The 16,966-nt window shown below is 56.4% G+C and overlaps 1 protein-coding gene across 42 annotated transcripts in view; it reads right to left on the bottom strand.

Moving 5' to 3' along the window:
- The window catches only part of WDR27 (WD repeat domain 27), a 182,151-nt gene that overhangs the window by 81,445 nt on the left and 83,740 nt on the right, over positions 1–16,966 (bottom strand). For 2 of the 42 annotated variants that reach the window (XR_014843123.1, XM_085021083.1), the window contains one exon: positions 13,402–14,940. The exons of 39 other annotated variants lie outside the window; for them this stretch is intronic. Coding sequence is in view for 2 of the 3 variants with exons in the window: in XM_085021083.1 (XP_084877209.1) it covers positions 14,782–14,940 (159 nt within the window). In the remaining variant the exon portion in view is untranslated. Of the gene's footprint in view, positions 1–2,003; positions 4,484–13,401; positions 14,941–16,966 lie in introns of those variants that run through there. One more of the 42 variants, XM_085021126.1, reaches the window with a different exon arrangement.

The following is a 16,966-nucleotide window of genomic DNA, read 5'->3' as shown; positions in this document are numbered from 1 at the left end:
GGCGACTCCCTCAGAGCAGTCTACAATGAGGAGGCGTGGCAGTCTGCTGTGTAGACGAGCTTGCTGTTGAAATGCACTGTGTACATCACCTGGCAGCTGCGTACACTAACTTGATAAATGTCCGGGGATCTGACTCACAGGAGTGGGAAGTAGGGAGTGTTAGGCAATCCTGCGCCCGCCCTGAACCCCTATCTTGTGACACCCCAGAACCCCTGACACCGCATGACAAGTCCTGTGGAGAGCTGAAGGCTCAGAGTTGTCACAGCGCCGTGTGACAGGGCGCCAAGAACACACAGCAGGGCGCAGACTCTCCCAGCAGAACTCGGAGCTGGGCCACAAACACGCACCTCAGCCCCTGGGGATGACACCTCTCCTCAAGAAGAAAGAAATGTTAGGAAAAGAAAAAAAGTACGATGCCAAACAAGACGAGTCGACACGCACACAAAAGAGTAAAATGCGGCGAAGGAGCGACTGGAGCCAGGTGCTTGGGGACAAAAGCTAAGCCGTGACTTACACGCTGTCACCACGTGTCTACGTGCATCTCACGCGGTTCAACACGTGGCACTTCACGATAACGGCTGTTTCATTCTGTTACCCGTGTCTCATCATGTCCGTTTAAACGTACCTCTTTTTTATTTGAGGTTATTTTATCTTTTACGGCAAAACTGCCTCACAGCCACTTAGCTACGCAGCAGACGTGCTCACGGAGAAAGACTCGGAGCCTCTACCCCGAGACGCCGGTTTCCCTCGAGGCGATCCGGTGACGCCCGCGCCGCTGGGAGCACGAGCCCCTCGATGAACTGAAAATATCTTCCGCGCTTCGGGAGAAGATTAGGTGTGAACAGGCGGCCTCACCTGCACGGCACAGTTAACCGATGTTCAACAGAGACGCCGAGGAAATTCCATGCAAGAGCAAGAGGGTTTAAGGCGTGTTGTTATGGAGCAAATAGACACCCATGTGGAAAAGGGAGCTTCTCCACGTGCCCAAATCAATCCGAGCAGCTGCGACGGCTTCCTGGTGGCGTCACCATGCCCGGCCTCCCCGAGTGTGGGCAGCCTGCGACCAGCATAGAGACCCCAGCAAAGCGGAAGAGACGGGGCTGCGTGTCCACTCCTCCCGGGGCACCCCTCTCCCTCGCCCACTGAGAGAGCAGCGCCTCGGCAGGACCCTGCGGGACAAGGGGCTGCAGTGGCCTCTGGAGCTACGGGCACCTCCTGGACTGTAGCTACAAGCAGCTGAGGTCGTCAGCCTCACAACCACAAAGACCTAGAACCTTCTGCCAACTGGGGGGGTGGGCTGGAAGCCTCGGAAGAGAGCACAGCCTCGGCCGACATCTGGGGCGCAGCCCTGAGAGACCCTGAGCAGAGAACAGGCTGGGCCATGCCCAGCTCTGACCCACAGAGATGGTGAGGTGGAAAACGGGTGCCGCTTTGCCGGGGTGATCAGGCAGCCACTGACGGCCAGGGCAGTGGGCACAGACCCAAGCCCCCCAAGAACGCTAGGAACCCCTTCACGTTTCACGGTGGCAAAGCTGTCCCGACAGGCCACAGAAAGTACTGACCATAAACCAGAGGTCGGCACTCATAAAACTCACAACTCACGTTCATTAGAAGATATTATTCTAGGAGTTCCCATGGCGGCTCAGCAGGAGGATGTGGGTTCAATACCTGGCCTCGCTCAGTGGGTTACGGATCCAGTGTTGCTGCAAGCTGTGGTGCAGGTCACAGATGTGGCTCGGATCTGGTGTGGCTGTGGCTCTGGCGTAGCTCCAATTCGACCCCAGCCTGGGAACTTCCATGTGCTGCAGGTACGGCCCTAAAAAGAAAAAAAAAAAAAATGTGTTTCAAAAAGATATTATTATAATATAAATAGGCAGGAAATAGATCAGAAAATACTTGCCATGCACGTGTCTAACAGGCGATGGTGTATCCAATACATTTTCAAGTTCTACGACTCCATCATCACAGGAATAATAATTAAGACAGGCCTCTACACATCTTGCTAAAGTGTTCAATATCACTCATTATTTTTTCAATGCTTAAAATACCATAATAGGTAAAATTAAAAACACTAGCAGAGCCCAAATGCAGCCGAGACTGTGGAAAGCGGACCGCCTACGGCGGTGGCGGGGCGGTAACGGCACAGCCGCTCTCAAGTTAGCGTGAAGCCTGTGCCCACCCGTCACCCCCAGTGACAGGCCACGTGCCGCACGAACACTGGTGACCAGAATTTCCATAGTGGTTTGCCCCATCATCACCCCAAACGGGAAACACTGAAACTCCCCGATGGAGAAGCGGGGAAGCCGTCCTGCGTGCACACGGTGGAATTCGTCTCCACCGGGCCAAGCTGGGCACCACCGGCTCGGGGCGCAACGCCACACGCGTCAAGCCGCTGCCCAAGCCAGGGTCCCATTAACGCGGAGATGAGACGGCGTTAGGGCGCGTTCACTCTGCGGTGCAAACGGTCGGCACTGGCCTCTCTGTCCCCCCTTTCCTGCTTAATTCTTCTCCTGAAAGTACTCCTTTTACTTCTACTAAAAGCCTCAGGGCGCAGCAAACACCCTGCTTCCCCCGCGGACATGAAGCACGAGCCGGGCCGGCAGCGAAACGCCCGCCTTCGCCCCTTCTGCGCTGAGCGCGGTTGTAAACGTCACCCGCCCCGCCTGCAGCGCACTCTTGAGGCACGGATGTCATTTCGGGGCCGGGGCAGCCCTGCTGTCTGCAAAGCCCCGATTTCTTTCCGGCCGTTCGTGACTTCCAAAACCACGCACGCTGAGGAAGTCACGTCTTCGTGTCTCCGCAGCGTTGAATACCTTCTGGGTTCGAAAAAGCCAGCGCGACGTGCATCTCGGCAGAAATTGGTCTGAACCCAACAGGCTCCTGGGCGTGTCCGTTTCCCACAAACCCATGGCGGCTTCCGGCCGTAGACGCGCTCCTCACGGAAGCAGCCCGTGTCTGAAGGGTTAGAGACCGAGTGCATCGGACCTTGGAACTTTCTCCTGCTGTTCTAGCAGGTCAGTCCAAGCTGTAAGAAGCCAGCCTCAGACAGCCCTGGTTTGATACAGGGGACCACGGCCCGTGCCATCACTGGCCAGGTTGGGGACAGTGTGGTCCCTCCAGACTGGGCCCCAGAACAGCCTGGGCTCTGACCCTGCTGGAGTTCTTGCTACCGAATGAGCAACATGGGTCTTCCTAGAAAAACGGGTACAAGTCGTGGCTGGAACCAGAGTCTGCGCTGCGGGTGCGGGCGCTCCCAGGAAGGCCACGCGGCAGGGGACCGGCCTGGGCTCCGCCCTCCGGGAGCCCAGTGCAGAAGCTCGGCAACTGTGCGCTGACGCCAGGCTGCAGCAAAACGCTCGTGTTCCTGTGAAAAATTCAAATTCCCAGCCTCTCGCGTGGATCTATGGAAAAGGAACGTTAGGGAGAGGGCACCGACATCCTTCCTTTGGAAGAAGCACTCTAGCAGATTTGCGTGCAGAGGCTTCGTGTACCTCAGGCCTTCCATCCAAGCAAGTGGAGCAGCCAAAATACAGCCCACACGTGTGCCCAGTACACGAGCCATCAATCCGCAGCCAGGCTGCAGCTGCCACTGGTGGCGAGAGGTACGTCACACACATTTGAGTCCTGGAAGAAATCCTGCTGCCGGCAGTTCAGCCTGGAGATCTCTGCCTCAGGCTGAGGTCCACGCAGCCTCGCTGGCTCAGGTGGCTTCCAGCACAAACAACAGTTTCCTCTGACTTTCGTAGTTCAGCTTCCTCTGCTGCTGCTGAAGAAATTCTGTCAGTACCCAGAAATCTTAAAGTCCATTCCTTATTTGTCTCGTCTTCTTAAATCATCATTCCAACAGGCTGTGCCTACATGACAGTGAAAGATCTGTTTGCGGTACCTTTTTGGCCATTTTGAATATTAAAATGAGCAACGTGACAATAGCAGGCTTCCTACTCAAGTCTGTACTACACTTAAATTTATGGTTTGGCTGATGACTTTGCTAGAATCTGCAGAAAATTTTCCCAAAGGAAGACACTGCAGTTTTTTTAGAAGTGAAATTAACTTTTATGATGTGGGCCCGCTGATGAGGTCAGAAGTACGGCAACGAAGTCCTTTTCAGAGCAGGCTGTGTACAAAACACAGGTCTGAACGCACTGGTGGCTAAAACCCACTGGCACCACGTGAACATGTACGGCTTCTTAGAAAAGAGAAATGAGCAACTTTTGTGAAACCGTGATCAAAATTCAGCTCCAGTGGAGACTCCAAGGTGCAGAATGGCCCCCACGCCCCCCCGGCTCCAGCCGCCTGTGCCTTTCAGTCCTCGGCTCCCCTTCATTCTCACGCCACCCCTCGGGTGTGTGGTGCTGCGCAGGGTGCTTCAGAATACGGGGTCTGAAACCAGTTCGACGGTGTGCGCGTCGGCACAGCCGCGTCCCAACCGCGTGGATGCGTACAAGTGTTTCAATGTCTTCGTGGGTCAGTGGCCCTGACTGCGCTGTGAAGAGAATTCAGGACACAATGGTCGCATAAATACGGGACGTGGAGTAGTGACACTGCTCAGGTATGTATCTAATAAGTAAGAGGAAATGTTGAACTTGAGCTCAAACCAGTTTGTCTTTGGCTACAAATAAGAAATCAGGCTTGAGCATGTGGCCAAGAAAAGGAACCCTAAATGCGGCCCGTTTCAGCCCAGGGCTCGGGGAGGCTGGGATGCGACCTGACAAGAAAACGCAAGGGACGTCAGAGGCAAAATCAAAACCGAGAGTTGGTGTCTTGCGAGTGGGAATCCTGACCAAGACGGGCTTACACGGGCTCCGTCGCTCACTGGATGTCAGACACTGCTAAATGCCGCCGCAACCCTCGGTCACACGCAGCAGTCGCTAAGGTGAGTTTGCTGCACACTGCATACAATTATACGTGTATTCACAACGCCCGGGAAATAAAGAACATGCATACGTAGCTTCAAGACAGCCCACGCCCGCGCGTGCCTGCACAGAGAATTCAGCACAATCCTCTCGGCGGCGAAGCGGCTTTTCCAGAATCACAGAGACCATCTAATTCAATGACTCAGTTTTAAAGACAAGAAAACCAAGGCTCAAGAAGACGTTCAATGAGGAGCGACACGGGAAATACATGAGATTTCATCATTACCGTCTGAGAGGAAATGCTTGAACAGAATTAATCATAACATAAGGGGCGTTACAGCAGGTGGGAAAGTGAAAAGCGCCGCAGCCACGGCTTAAAGGCCGGAGAGAAGAAACGGAGGCGCGACTGTTTCTCTGGCAGGTTCCCACCCCGTGGATCCCATGGGCAATATCGCTCGAAGGGGGACAGTCAGGCTGAAGATACGCACGGCGCACCTTACCACGGCCTCAGACTCGCAAGACAAGGTGGAGACCTAGAATCCCGAAAAGTTATAAAACAGAACCAAAAACATCCAACTGAGCCAAAGGAAGGCGGGGGAAAAATATCAGGTGGACAAACAGAAAACAAAGTGCGAGTCTTCCACAAAACCATATCAAAATCACATCAAATGTTGGCGTTCCCGATGTGGCTCAGTGGGTAACGAATCCGACTAGGAACCGAGAGGTTTCGGGTTCGATCCCTGGCCTCGCTCTGCGGGTCAAGGATCTGGCGTTGCCGTGAGCTGTGGTGGGTGGCAGATGCGGCTCAGATCCCAAGTTGCTGTGGCTGTGGTGTAGGCTGACAGCTACAGCTCCAATTAGACCCCTGGCCTGGGAACTTCCATATGCCGCGGGTGCGGCTCTAGAAAATACCAAAAAGAAAAGAAAGTCACATCAAGTATAAATCGTCTAAATGTACCAATGAAAAGTCAGAGTCATCAGACTGGATAAAAGAGCAAGACAAGCCGAATACCAGCTACGAGAGAGGCACTTCCAACACAGACTCGAGCAGGCGGAAGAAAAGAAACTGAGACCGCTGTCCTAACACGCACCAAACGAAAGCTAAGCGGTTCGCAGCAAGCACGTTTCAAAGCGAAGAAAAAAAGAATATGCCGCTTCGCACGGCAGAGACCCAGTCATCCGAATGACGTAACGATCCCAGCCTCACCCAGGAGCTTCAAAATGCATGAGGCACAACCCGCAAGACCACAAGCGGAGGCCTCCTGGTGGACGGTCTGAGGGGAGGCTTTCCTGCCGCCCCACCACGGACGCGGCTTTTGCAGCCACACAAGACGAGGGCACTGTTCCCACCTGCCTTCACTGACAGCGGTGACGCCACCACCAGGAGCGGAACACACGCTCCTCAAGGGGCCACGGGACACGAAGCCAAGGTCAATACAGGCGAACCCTCCGAACCCGCGGAGTCACATCAGAACCCACAGAAGGGGCCGTGGCCGGGCCCCCAGATGTGTGGAAACGGAGGCGCTCCCTCCGAGGGAACCCGTGACCCGATGAAGAGGACAACGGGAAACTAGGAGGCCTTCTGAGCAAAACGAACAGGAGAAGAAGTGCACAGGCGGAGGGCGGAGAGGCCGGGGCTCGGACGCGACGGCGGCGGCCCCGGGCGGTACGGACCCGGAGCCGTGGGAGGAAGCCTGTGGCACCTGCGGCCGCCAGGGCACGGAGCGGGGCAGGGAGATCAGGAGGGGTCTGGGGATCTGGGGATCAGTGGCTTCACGTCTGGCGAGGGCGGGGGTCAAGAACGCGGCTCCGGGGGCGGCGGTCACAGGTCAAGCGGAGGCGGGGGGGGGGGGGGGGAGGGCAGGCCCTGGAGCAGAACTCGCGGTCGGCTGTCGGAATGTGGGGTTGGCAGAGCTGACGGCTTTGGGGGCGGCCCGACTGCAAAGGAGATGAGTCAGGGCCTTTGGCAAGAGCCCAGAGACCGCAGTGAGGGAAAGGGCGAGGCGTTCAGAGGCCGCTTGCAGACGGAGGAGGAACAGAAGGAAGAGGCGACCCCGAGAAAGCCTGCTTCCCGAGGGCAGGCTCACCCAGGGCCACCCCCAGAGCCTCGCACCAGCAAGAGCCCCCAGGACCTCCAGCCCCAGCCCCCCAGGACCTCCAGCCCCAGCCCCCCAGGACCTTCAGTCCCCCAGGACCTCCAGCCCCCAGCCCCCCAGGACCTCCAGCCCCAGCCCCCCAGGACCTTCAGTCCCCCAGGACCTCCAGCCCCCAGCCCCCCGGGACCTCCAGCCCCAGCCCCCCGGGACCTCCAGCCCCAGCCCCCCAGGACCTTCAGTCCCCCAGGACCTTCAGACCCCAGCCCCCCAGGACCTCCAGCCCCAGCCCCCTGGGACCTCCAGCCCCCCAGCCCGCCAGGACCTCCAGCCCCCCGGGACCTTCAGTCCCCCAGGACCTCCAGCCCCAGCCCCCCAGGACCTTCAGTCCCCCAGGACCTCCAGCCCCAGCCCCCCAGGACCTCCAGCCCCAGCCCCCCAGCACCTCCAGCCCCAGCCCCCCAGGACCTTCAGTCCCCCAGGACCTCCAGCCCCAGCCCGCCAGGACCTCCAGCCCCCCAGCCCCCCAGGACCTCCAGCCCCAGCCCCCCAGGACCTCCAGCCCAAGCCCCCTGGGACCTCCAGCCCCCCAGCCCCCCAGGACCTCCAGCCCCCAGCCCCCCAGGACCTCCAGCCCCAGCCCCCCAGGACCTTCAGTCCCCCAGGACCTCCAGCCCCAGCCCGCCAGGACCTCCAGCTCCCCAGCCCGCCAGGACCTCCAGCCCCCAGCCCCCCAGGACCTCCAGCCCCCAGCCCCCCAGGACCTCCAGCCCCAGCCCCCCAGGACCTTCAGTCCCCCAGGACCTCCAGCCCCCAGCCCCCCGGGACCTCCAGCCCCAGCCCCCCGGGACCTCCAGCCCCAGCCCCCCAGGACCTTCAGTCCCCCAGGACCTTCAGACCCCAACCCCCCAGGACCTCCAGCCCCAGCCCCCTGGGACCTCCAGCCCCCCAGCCCGCCAGGACCTCCAGCCCCCAGCCCCCCGGGACCTTCAGTCCCCCAGGACCTCCAGCCCCAGCCCCTCAGGACCTCCAGCCCCCAGCCCCCCGGGACCTTCAGTCCCCCAGGACCTCCAGCCCCAGCCCCCCAGGACCTCCAGCCCCCAGCCCCCCAGGACCTCCAGCCCCCAGCCCCCCAGGACCTCCAGCCCCAGCCCCCCAGGACCTCCAGCCCCCAGCCCCCCAGGACCTCCAGCCCCAGCCCCCCAGCACCTCCAGCCCCCAGCACCTCCAGCCCCCAGCCCCCCGGGACCTCCAGACCCCAGCAGGCAGCCCCCCAGCACTTCCATGACATGACCAAGACCTGACTTAATCTGCTCGGCGGGGCTCCTGCAGTTCTAAGGGCCCGGGGTGGGAGGATCACTGACTCAAACCAGAGGCAAAGGAGACAGAACAGAAAAACAGAAACAGTCAGAACGTGACCGTGAAACCCGTGTGAGCGGCTACGGGTGAGCCCGGGTCTCATAGGAGCAAATATTCCCGATAAAAAGCGGTCCCGGGGCTTCAGATGCCAGCTGCACCGACTCAGACGACACCGCACCCGTGCTGAGCTCAGGCCTCCCGGCGGAGGACGGGGTGCGTCCTGCGGAGACGGCCCGCGCGAGGGTCCCTGGACGTCGTGGTCAGAAGCCACGGGCTGCACCTCACCAGCGATAAAAGATGGGCGAGGCGCTCCAATGGTTAGACCCATGGACACGGGCGCACCCATCCGCTTCCCGTCAGCCTCATTTGGAAGGACTGTTTAATCCAAGTAGATTTTTTTCCATATTTTAAAATGTAAAGGCCCAGCCAAGAGGATCAGGAAACCTAGTTTCCACGTTCACAGGCTGGCTCAACTCTGTGATCCTGGAACCCACGCTGGAGGGAATTTAAGGAATTACAGCTGCCCCGTGGTGGGGAGGGTTGCAAAGGCACAGTCGCATTTCCTGGGCACCTGGGACCAAAACTGCGCGACGGACAGGACTGAACCTTTGCCGGAGGACGGCCGTCCCATGACGACCGTCAGAGCCCTGACTCCAGGACCCCTCCCGCCACCGCTGCACCTACACCTCGTGGGTGACCCGCCCCCCTTCCTGAGGCCCCTGGGTGCCACGGCAGGTGCTGACACCCACAGGGCAGGTGGAGGCCCTCTGCTTGGCTCTGGCCACTGCTGCTCGCCACCTGCCTGCCTGACACCAGTGCGACAGCTCGGCTGGACCCCACCCATCCTGGGGTGACCCTGGCCAGACTCGTCAGCTTCTGGAACGTGGCTCTGGCCCCTGCCTCCCCGCCTGAGGAGCACCCTGGCGCTGCCTGGTTCTGGCATTGCCCATAAATGAAGAAATCAGTCTGGTCCCAGGTCACCCTGAGCCACAGATGACATAGCCGGGCTGAGGGTCACACATCCTGAAGGTGCCATGAGGGGCCTTGGCCAGTGTCATATCTGGGTCCCCGTCGTTTCACAGACTGAGGACTTCCTGATGAAGGTCAGACGGGCGTGCGTGGGCATCTGCTGACACTGTGCGCCCAACCCCAGGAGGGACCCGCCTCCGAGGTGCTGCTGTCACTGAAGGCGCCAGCCAGGAGCACAGCATCTGTGGACTCAGGAAGCAGGTGCCCTGCCCAGGGCAGTGGGCCTGGTCCCCTGTGCTGAGGGCCCAGGGAGGACAGAAACGGGGGAGGATGAAGTCACTCCCCACCTGAAGTGGGCGTCCACCTCCTCCCGCCTGGACGCTGGTGCATCCAGAGACCCTGGAGCCGGTTCTCTCAGCCTTTCGGGTGTAACTGTCCCCTGAGGTTTCAGGAGCCTGTAGGTCTGGGAGACGGGTCACCACGTCACTCGAATGGCCCCCTGTTGGTCCTGACGTGGTCTGCCCATCAGCAGCCAAGAACCAGCTGAGAAACGCGGCCCTCTCTTCCCAGAGAACGAAACGCTAATTCCATTTTATGTGTTTTTGCCTGGACGGCAAGGCCGACTCCTGACTGCAGGGCCTCTTTCCGGTAAGACCTCAAACCAAGAGGAAACTTCCTAAGTCAGTCATCAGAAGACTGGACTTCAGCGTTAGTCCCACCCGGGGCTCCAAAGGAGAAACACTAAGGAAACGGACCCTCTCTCCACACACGTCAGGACCCCGGCCGCCCTGGTCCCTCACTGGTTTAGGGCGTCACGTCTGTCACGGGATCGTTAGGCCTCCTCTGCCAGGTCAGCTCCCGGGCATCAAAAATCTCGACTCCACGTCCTGACCGCCGCCGCCGCCGCGGAGCTGCTTCCTGCCGACGGTTCGGAGGCAGGGCTGAGTCTGCACGCAGGGCGGCCGCGTCTCCCTCTAGCGGCTCTTCCTAAAGAGCCGCGTGTTAAAAAGTGAGTTGTGTAAACCAAGCACTTATTGCTCATTGATCGATGTTACACGTTCAACTTCCACCTTCAGTATCATTTTTTTAATAACCCAGGCTCTTGGCTGTGAACAATTAGACATTAAAGGAACCCTTTGACCAATTACGTCACAAACAAAGAAGCATTTTGCAACGTACACAATACACCACAAAAAGTTCCACCTCTGATTTCTAAACACCTTGAGGTTAATTCTGGGAGACAGAAGGAGGTCCACAGCCCTTTCCTCCGGCGTGGGGGTGCCTGGGGAGGCAGGGCTCCAGACCCCATGCATGAGCGGGCGCTCCAGGGCCTCTCCCACCTTCCCCAAGAAGGCGCCTGGCAACCCCAGCACCTGCCACAGTCACAGAACAGGCGTCTGTCCTTGTGGACGTGGACCAGATTCTCATGGTGCTTCTGGCCCTCAAACTGTGACACATTCCAAGAAAAACACAGGCGTATCCTGATGGTGGCCATTTGTAAGTTTTCACTGACCTCCCACTCATGAAGAGGTGCACTGAGACCCACTGAGGCATCTGTGATGCTAAACCCCACAGCGCGGGAAGCCGGATGTGGGCTTTCAACTCCAGCGTGAGGAAGCACAAGGCCTGGGCCCCACTGTGCCAGGCGCGGGCACCACCACACACACATCACGTCCCGAGGACGAAGCACTTCCCACTGCAAGGTGATGGGCAGGTGTGCACGCTGCGTGAGCAAGCTCACCTCGACTGAGGCCAGCACCCCCAGCCCAGGGCGAGCCGCTCTCCGTCTCTACAAACGTCCACACTGTACTGCGATTATCACACAAATCTGAGCCTAAGTCTCCCACCCGCAAAACAGAACACACTGTGGGGAATAGTTCCGCACTCACTCCAGCTGAACTATTAAAACAAGCAGCACTGCGCACCCAGCACAGAGGCTGGCGCTTCCAAAGCAGCTGATGACCATCGCTGTGGGGGGGTACCTGTTGCTGTGGGGGGTACCCATCGCTGTGGGGGGTACCCATCACTGTGGGGGGGTACCTATCGCTGTGGGGGGTTCACCCCGGGTCCTCATCCCAGTACCTTACTCACTTCTCTTCCTCGTCACCGAGGCATCCAAGAAGCAACGTAAACTGGAGACATTCTTTCCATAAGAAGACAGATTTTCAGTTTGGAGAACCCAGCACATAACATCCACGGTCTGTGCCTGACCAGGAACAACCGCCAAAGCGTGCATTAAATAATCCTAAGATGTATGGACCCAGAACTGCCAAAGCAGTGCGGAGGGAAAAGAGCAAAGCAGGAGGCATAACCCTCCCAGGCCTCGGACAACAGGGCAAAGCTACCGTGCTGCAGACAGTGTGGTAGTGGCACAAAAACAGAGGGGCGGGACAGAGTCGAGCCCAGAAGTAGCCCCACACGTTCACGGTCAATTAATCTTCGACAGAGGAAGCAAGAATATACAACGGAGAAAAGACAGGCTCTTCAGCAGGTGTGCTGGGAGAGCTGGCCAGCCATGCAAAATCGGTGAAGCTGGAACACCCCCTCACACCATGCCCAAAAATAGACCCCAAATGGCTTCAAGACTGAAACATAAGACAAGACACCATCCAACTCCCAGAAGAGAACACAGGCAACACATTCTCTGACTTCAACCGTACAAATGTTTTCTTAGGTTAGGCTCTCGAAGCAACAGAAAGAAAACCAAAAACAAACAAATGGGCCCTAATGAAACTTAGAAGCTTTTGTACAGCAAAGGAAACCATAAACAGAAAGACAGACCATGAGCTGGGAGAAAATATTTGCAAATTTTGCCACTGACAAAGGCTTAATTTTCAAAATATACGAATAGCTCCTACAACTCAACAACAGCAACAAAAACAAACAAACAAACAACCCAGTCAAAAAATGGGCAGAAGACCTGAAGAGACATTTCTCCAAAGAAGACGCAGAGACGGCCAACAGGCACACGAAACGACGCTCGGCATCACCGGCTGTTAGAGAAAAACGCAGACCAAAACTGCAGTGGAGCACCACCTCACACCAGCAAGCGTGGCCATCACCAAAATCTACAACCAAACGCTGGAGAAGGAGTGGAGAAAAGGGGACCCTCCTGCACTGAGGGGGGAACGTAAATTGGTACAATCACTCTGGAGAACAGTACGGAGGCTTTTAAAAACTAAAAATAGAGTTACCGTATTAGCAGCAATCCCACTCCTGGGCATGTATTTGGAGAAAACCATAATTCAAAAAGATACAGGCACCCCAATGTTCACCGCAACACTAGTCACAACAGCCAAGACACGGAAGCAACCCCAGTGTTCACCAAGAGACGGATGGATACAGAAGATGTGGCACATGTTACAGGCTGGAATATCACTCGGCCACAAAAAAGAATGAAACAGTACCATTTGCAGCAACATGGACAGGCCTAGAGATTAGTGAAGGAAGTCAGAGAAGGACAAATACCATGTGGTATCACTTTTATGTCGAATCTCAAATACGGCACAGATGAACTTAACTGTGAAACAGAAGCAGACTCACAGGAAGTTCCCATCGTGCGCAGTGGTTAACGAATCCAACTAGGAACCATGAGGTTGCGGGTTCGGTCCCTGCCCTTGCTCAGTGGGTTGATGATCCGGCGTTGCCGTGAGCTGTGGTGTAGGTCACAGACGCGGCTCGGATCCCACGTTGCTGTGGCTCTGGCGTAGGCCGGCGGCTACAGCTCCAATTCGACCCCTAGCCTATGCCGCGGGAGCGGCCCAAAGAAAGAGCAAAAAGACAAAAAAAAAAAAAAAAGCAGCAGACTCACAGGCACAGAGACCAGACGGGGCAGGGCAGGACTGGGCGTCTGGGGCCAGCAGATGACACCTACTGCATATAGAATGGTTCGACGACGACGGGTCCCGCCGCAGAGCACAGGGACCCATGTTCAGTAGTGCGCGGTAAAAGCTGTGACGGAAGGAATGCGAAAAGGAGCACGTACAACGGAGTCACTTGCCGCACACCTGAAACTGACACAACGTCGTAAACCAACTATACTTCGACCAAATAAAATCTTTCAAAAGTGTGCATTAACGCAGTGCAGACATTCAAAACTGGGGGCTGAACACCAGTAACAAAATAAGTAGTTTAATGTGCTTGGTTTTATTGTAAATCTTTTTTTAAAAGGCATACAGGAGTTCCCGTCATGGCGCAGTGGAAACAAATCCTACTAGGAACCATGAGGTTGTGTGTTTGATCCCTGGCCTCGCTCAGTGGGTTAAGGATCCCGAGCTGCCGTGGCTGTGGTGAAGGCCAGCAGCTGTAGCTCCGACTGGACCCCTAGCCTGGGAACCTCCATATGCCGCGGGTTTGCTGAAAAGCAAAAAAAAAGCAAACCAAAACCAAAAAAAAGGCATACAACAGCCAGGGCAGGGGAGGCCACTGGCTGGAAACAAGGCAGCTGCTGGGGGTCTGCCAGCTCCTCAGCCAGAGCGAGAACCAGGGGAGAGTCCCCGCCCCTGGGACCAGGCTCACCGCACCTGGTTTTCTTGTACATAAAGTATATAAACTTCAGAAGTAATGCTTTTTATCCAGCGTAAAATTCTGAATAAGAAGCTCTGTAGGGTTCTCCAGAGAAACAGCCAGCAGGACTGATACACATTAGAGATTCTTTGTAGGAAGTGGCCCTGCAGCCTGGGAGGCTGGAGGCTCCAGTATCCACCACCTGCAGGCTGGAGGCCAGGATTGCTGGTGGGCAGTTCAGTCCAGGGTGGAGGCCTGAGGACCAGGGGCACTGGCGTCCAGGCAGGAGGAGGTGGACGCCCAGCTCAAGAGGGGAGCAACTTCATCCTCCCCCCCTCCTGTCCTCCCTGGGCCCTGGGCACAGCGGACCAGGCCCACTGTCCTGAACAGGGGGCCTGCTTCCTGAGTCCACAGATTCCATGCTCATCTCGTCCAGAAACTCCCAGAATCACGGCTAACCAGCCTTGGGGGTTTTCAGCCCAGTTAAAAAATCGACACATAAAATCATCACAGGATGTGTCCTCAAGTTCCTTCGAAATAGTTTGCTGCTGTGGAAGTTCTAGGTTAACACGGATCCAGGCTGGGACCCCAAATGGGCCTCCCTAACACTCTCCAACCAAAGAGAAAAGATGAAAAGATGAAACATTATAAGATCGCAAATGGTCACCGGCCACAGACATTCTAGCACAGAACCTGGAAGATACTTCCCCGTAACCACAAGGGAAAGGAGGCAGACTGAGAAATAAATTTCCGCCACGCACTCCACCCTCTGAAATGATGCAGCCGCACTGAGCGTGAAGAAACCCCGAGAACCGCCCACGGCCCCGCGCGGAGCCGCTCGCGACCCTGGCTTGCAAACGGCAGGGGCCCTGGGCAGCTCCTTCTCCTGAGGACCTTCCCCGTCGGCACCTCTTCCCCTTCGTCCGTTTGGGGCTGTGACTCCACGTGCAAAGGGGCAGCTTGAGAGGGGACCACAAGCACCGGTCCGTCCATTCCAGGCGTCAGCAGGTGAGCCGGCACGGGTGGAAGACGAGCGCCTGAAGATGCACCTGCCCCTCGGCCGCTAAAATCCGCCAGGGAGTGACGTCACGGCTGCCATGGAAACCCATCCTCGGCGCGGAGGCAGGGGAGGCACAGCGGCTGGGGATGTTCGCTTTCTCCTGTCGGGGGGGAAGACGAAGGCGGTGGGCAAACAGCGAAGGCCTGACCCCGGACGTGCGGATTCCGGAGGAGAGAGGCGGGCGTCCGGCGGCGCAATTCCTCAGCGTCACCGCATCTGGGTGGCAGCCGGCAGGGCTGCACTGCCTTTCTCAGTATTTACGCTTAGTGGTTTCATCCAGAAAACATACTGTCCTTTCACGTCGGGTCCCACAAATGTACATTTTCTGGGTGGAACACGGCATGTGACCTGGTTTTAAATCCAGGCTTGCGTGGGATGTGATTTAAGGCAGAACAGATGCCCCTGCTGGCTCTGGGCCGCGGACCCTGCACAGCAGAAGCAGCCCCCAGCACCGCCCCAGGAGCAGGTGAATGGGGTCCCACAAAGGAAATATTAATGCCAGAAAGACCAGCTCTGCAACCCGGGTCCTGCTGGAGCACCAGGGCAGCACCAGCTTCTGATGCCCCAGGACGGTTTTAAACCCTCATCCAGTCCATGAAAGGTTCAGAGTTTAAAACCTAATTTCTTTAAGGCTTTAACGTAGTTTCCTATTTATGATATTTAGAAATCCAGTGGATTTCAACAATCACAGATGCAAAGTCGCCCCTGACTGATGTTAAATTTACTCATGATGAACAGCTAACATCCCTGGGGGATAATTTGATATAATTTAAATTGGTTTAAAACTGTCAAGCTTCACTTCAAATTTAATATATTACACTTTCTTGCATACTTTAAATTGCAAAAATAATAAAACAAAATGCTCCCTAGTTCTTAATTCTCAAAAATCTAATAAACTAAACAGAGAAATATGATGACTCCTGCGGTTCCCATTATAGCTCAGTGGGTTAAGGACATGCGACATTGTCTCTGAAGATGAGGGTTTGATCCCTGGCCTTCCTCAGTGAGTTAAGGACCCAGTGTGGCCACAAGCTACAGCACAGGTCTCAGATACAGCTCAGATCTTGTGTTACCATGGCTGTGGTGTGGGCCAGCTGCTGCAGCTCCAATTCAACCCGGGAACTTCCATATGCCAAATGTAGGACACTAAAAAGAAAAAAAAAAAGAAATACGGTGACTCCCATTGTGGCTCAGTGGTAATGAACCCAACTAGGAACCAGGAGGTTGTGGGTTCGGTCCCTGGCCTCACTCAGTGGGTTAAGGATCCAGCGTTGCTGTGAGCTATGGTGTAGGTCGCAGACATGGCTCAGATCCCATGTTGCTGTGGCTGTGGTGTAGGCCAGCAGACATGGCTCGGATCCTGCATTGCTGTGGCGTAGGCGAGCAGTTGTAGCTTTGATTCCACCCTTAGCCTGGGAGCTTCCACATGCCGCAGGTGTGGACCTAAAAAGAAAAGAAAAAAAAAAAAGAAAATGCTGTTCACAAACTTAAATGTCATTTTCTTATTTTTCTCAACTAAAAAGATCACAAGTGTAGAGTCAGTTCCCACTTCAAATCAGAATTATTTTAATTTTATATCATATACATCAAAATCCTTCAAACATTTTAATATACCAAAATCCTTCAAACATTTACAAACACCTTAAATATCGCTTAATCTCAGATGATTCCTAAATTTATGAAAATCTATCAATAATGTGGGTTGGATGGACCTACCTCTACATCTAATTCTGACCAAAAAGAAACATTTTGCAATCTGAGGTGAGCTGGGGTGGCATGGGGCGGGGGTGGCACCCAGGCCTGCAGGAGCTGGCGCAGGTCTCCCGGCCCAGGGCCTGGCGGGTCCCGGGTCTGAGATCCAGGTCCTAACGGCCTGACCTCTCTGCCTCGTGTGCGGGCGGCGAACATTGCCGAGAACCCTCGAGGGCCTTGAGGCCCCCGCACCCGCCTGCGCCCCAAAGCCTGATGAGTGCCCTTCCTCCTCGTCCGCCCTGCCGGTCCTGGGACCGCAGTGCAGGTGCCTGGGCCCAGCTCGTCTCGCGCCGCCTCCGGAGCCCCCATCGAGGCCACGGGCACAGAGCAGCGACGGGAGGGCAGCGCCTTCCCTCAAATTCTCCACAAGCGAA

This window comes from Sus scrofa, chromosome 1, assembly GCF_054392235.1.
Source record: "Sus scrofa isolate SSC_HxYL_T2T_F1_AM1 chromosome 1, Sscrofa_HxYL_maternal_Yorkshire_Landrace_v2.0, whole genome shotgun sequence".
Taxonomy (NCBI): domain Eukaryota; kingdom Metazoa; phylum Chordata; class Mammalia; order Artiodactyla; family Suidae; genus Sus; species Sus scrofa.
The sequence above is the reverse complement of the archived record's forward strand: the minus strand, read 5'-3'. Positions and strand labels throughout refer to the sequence as shown.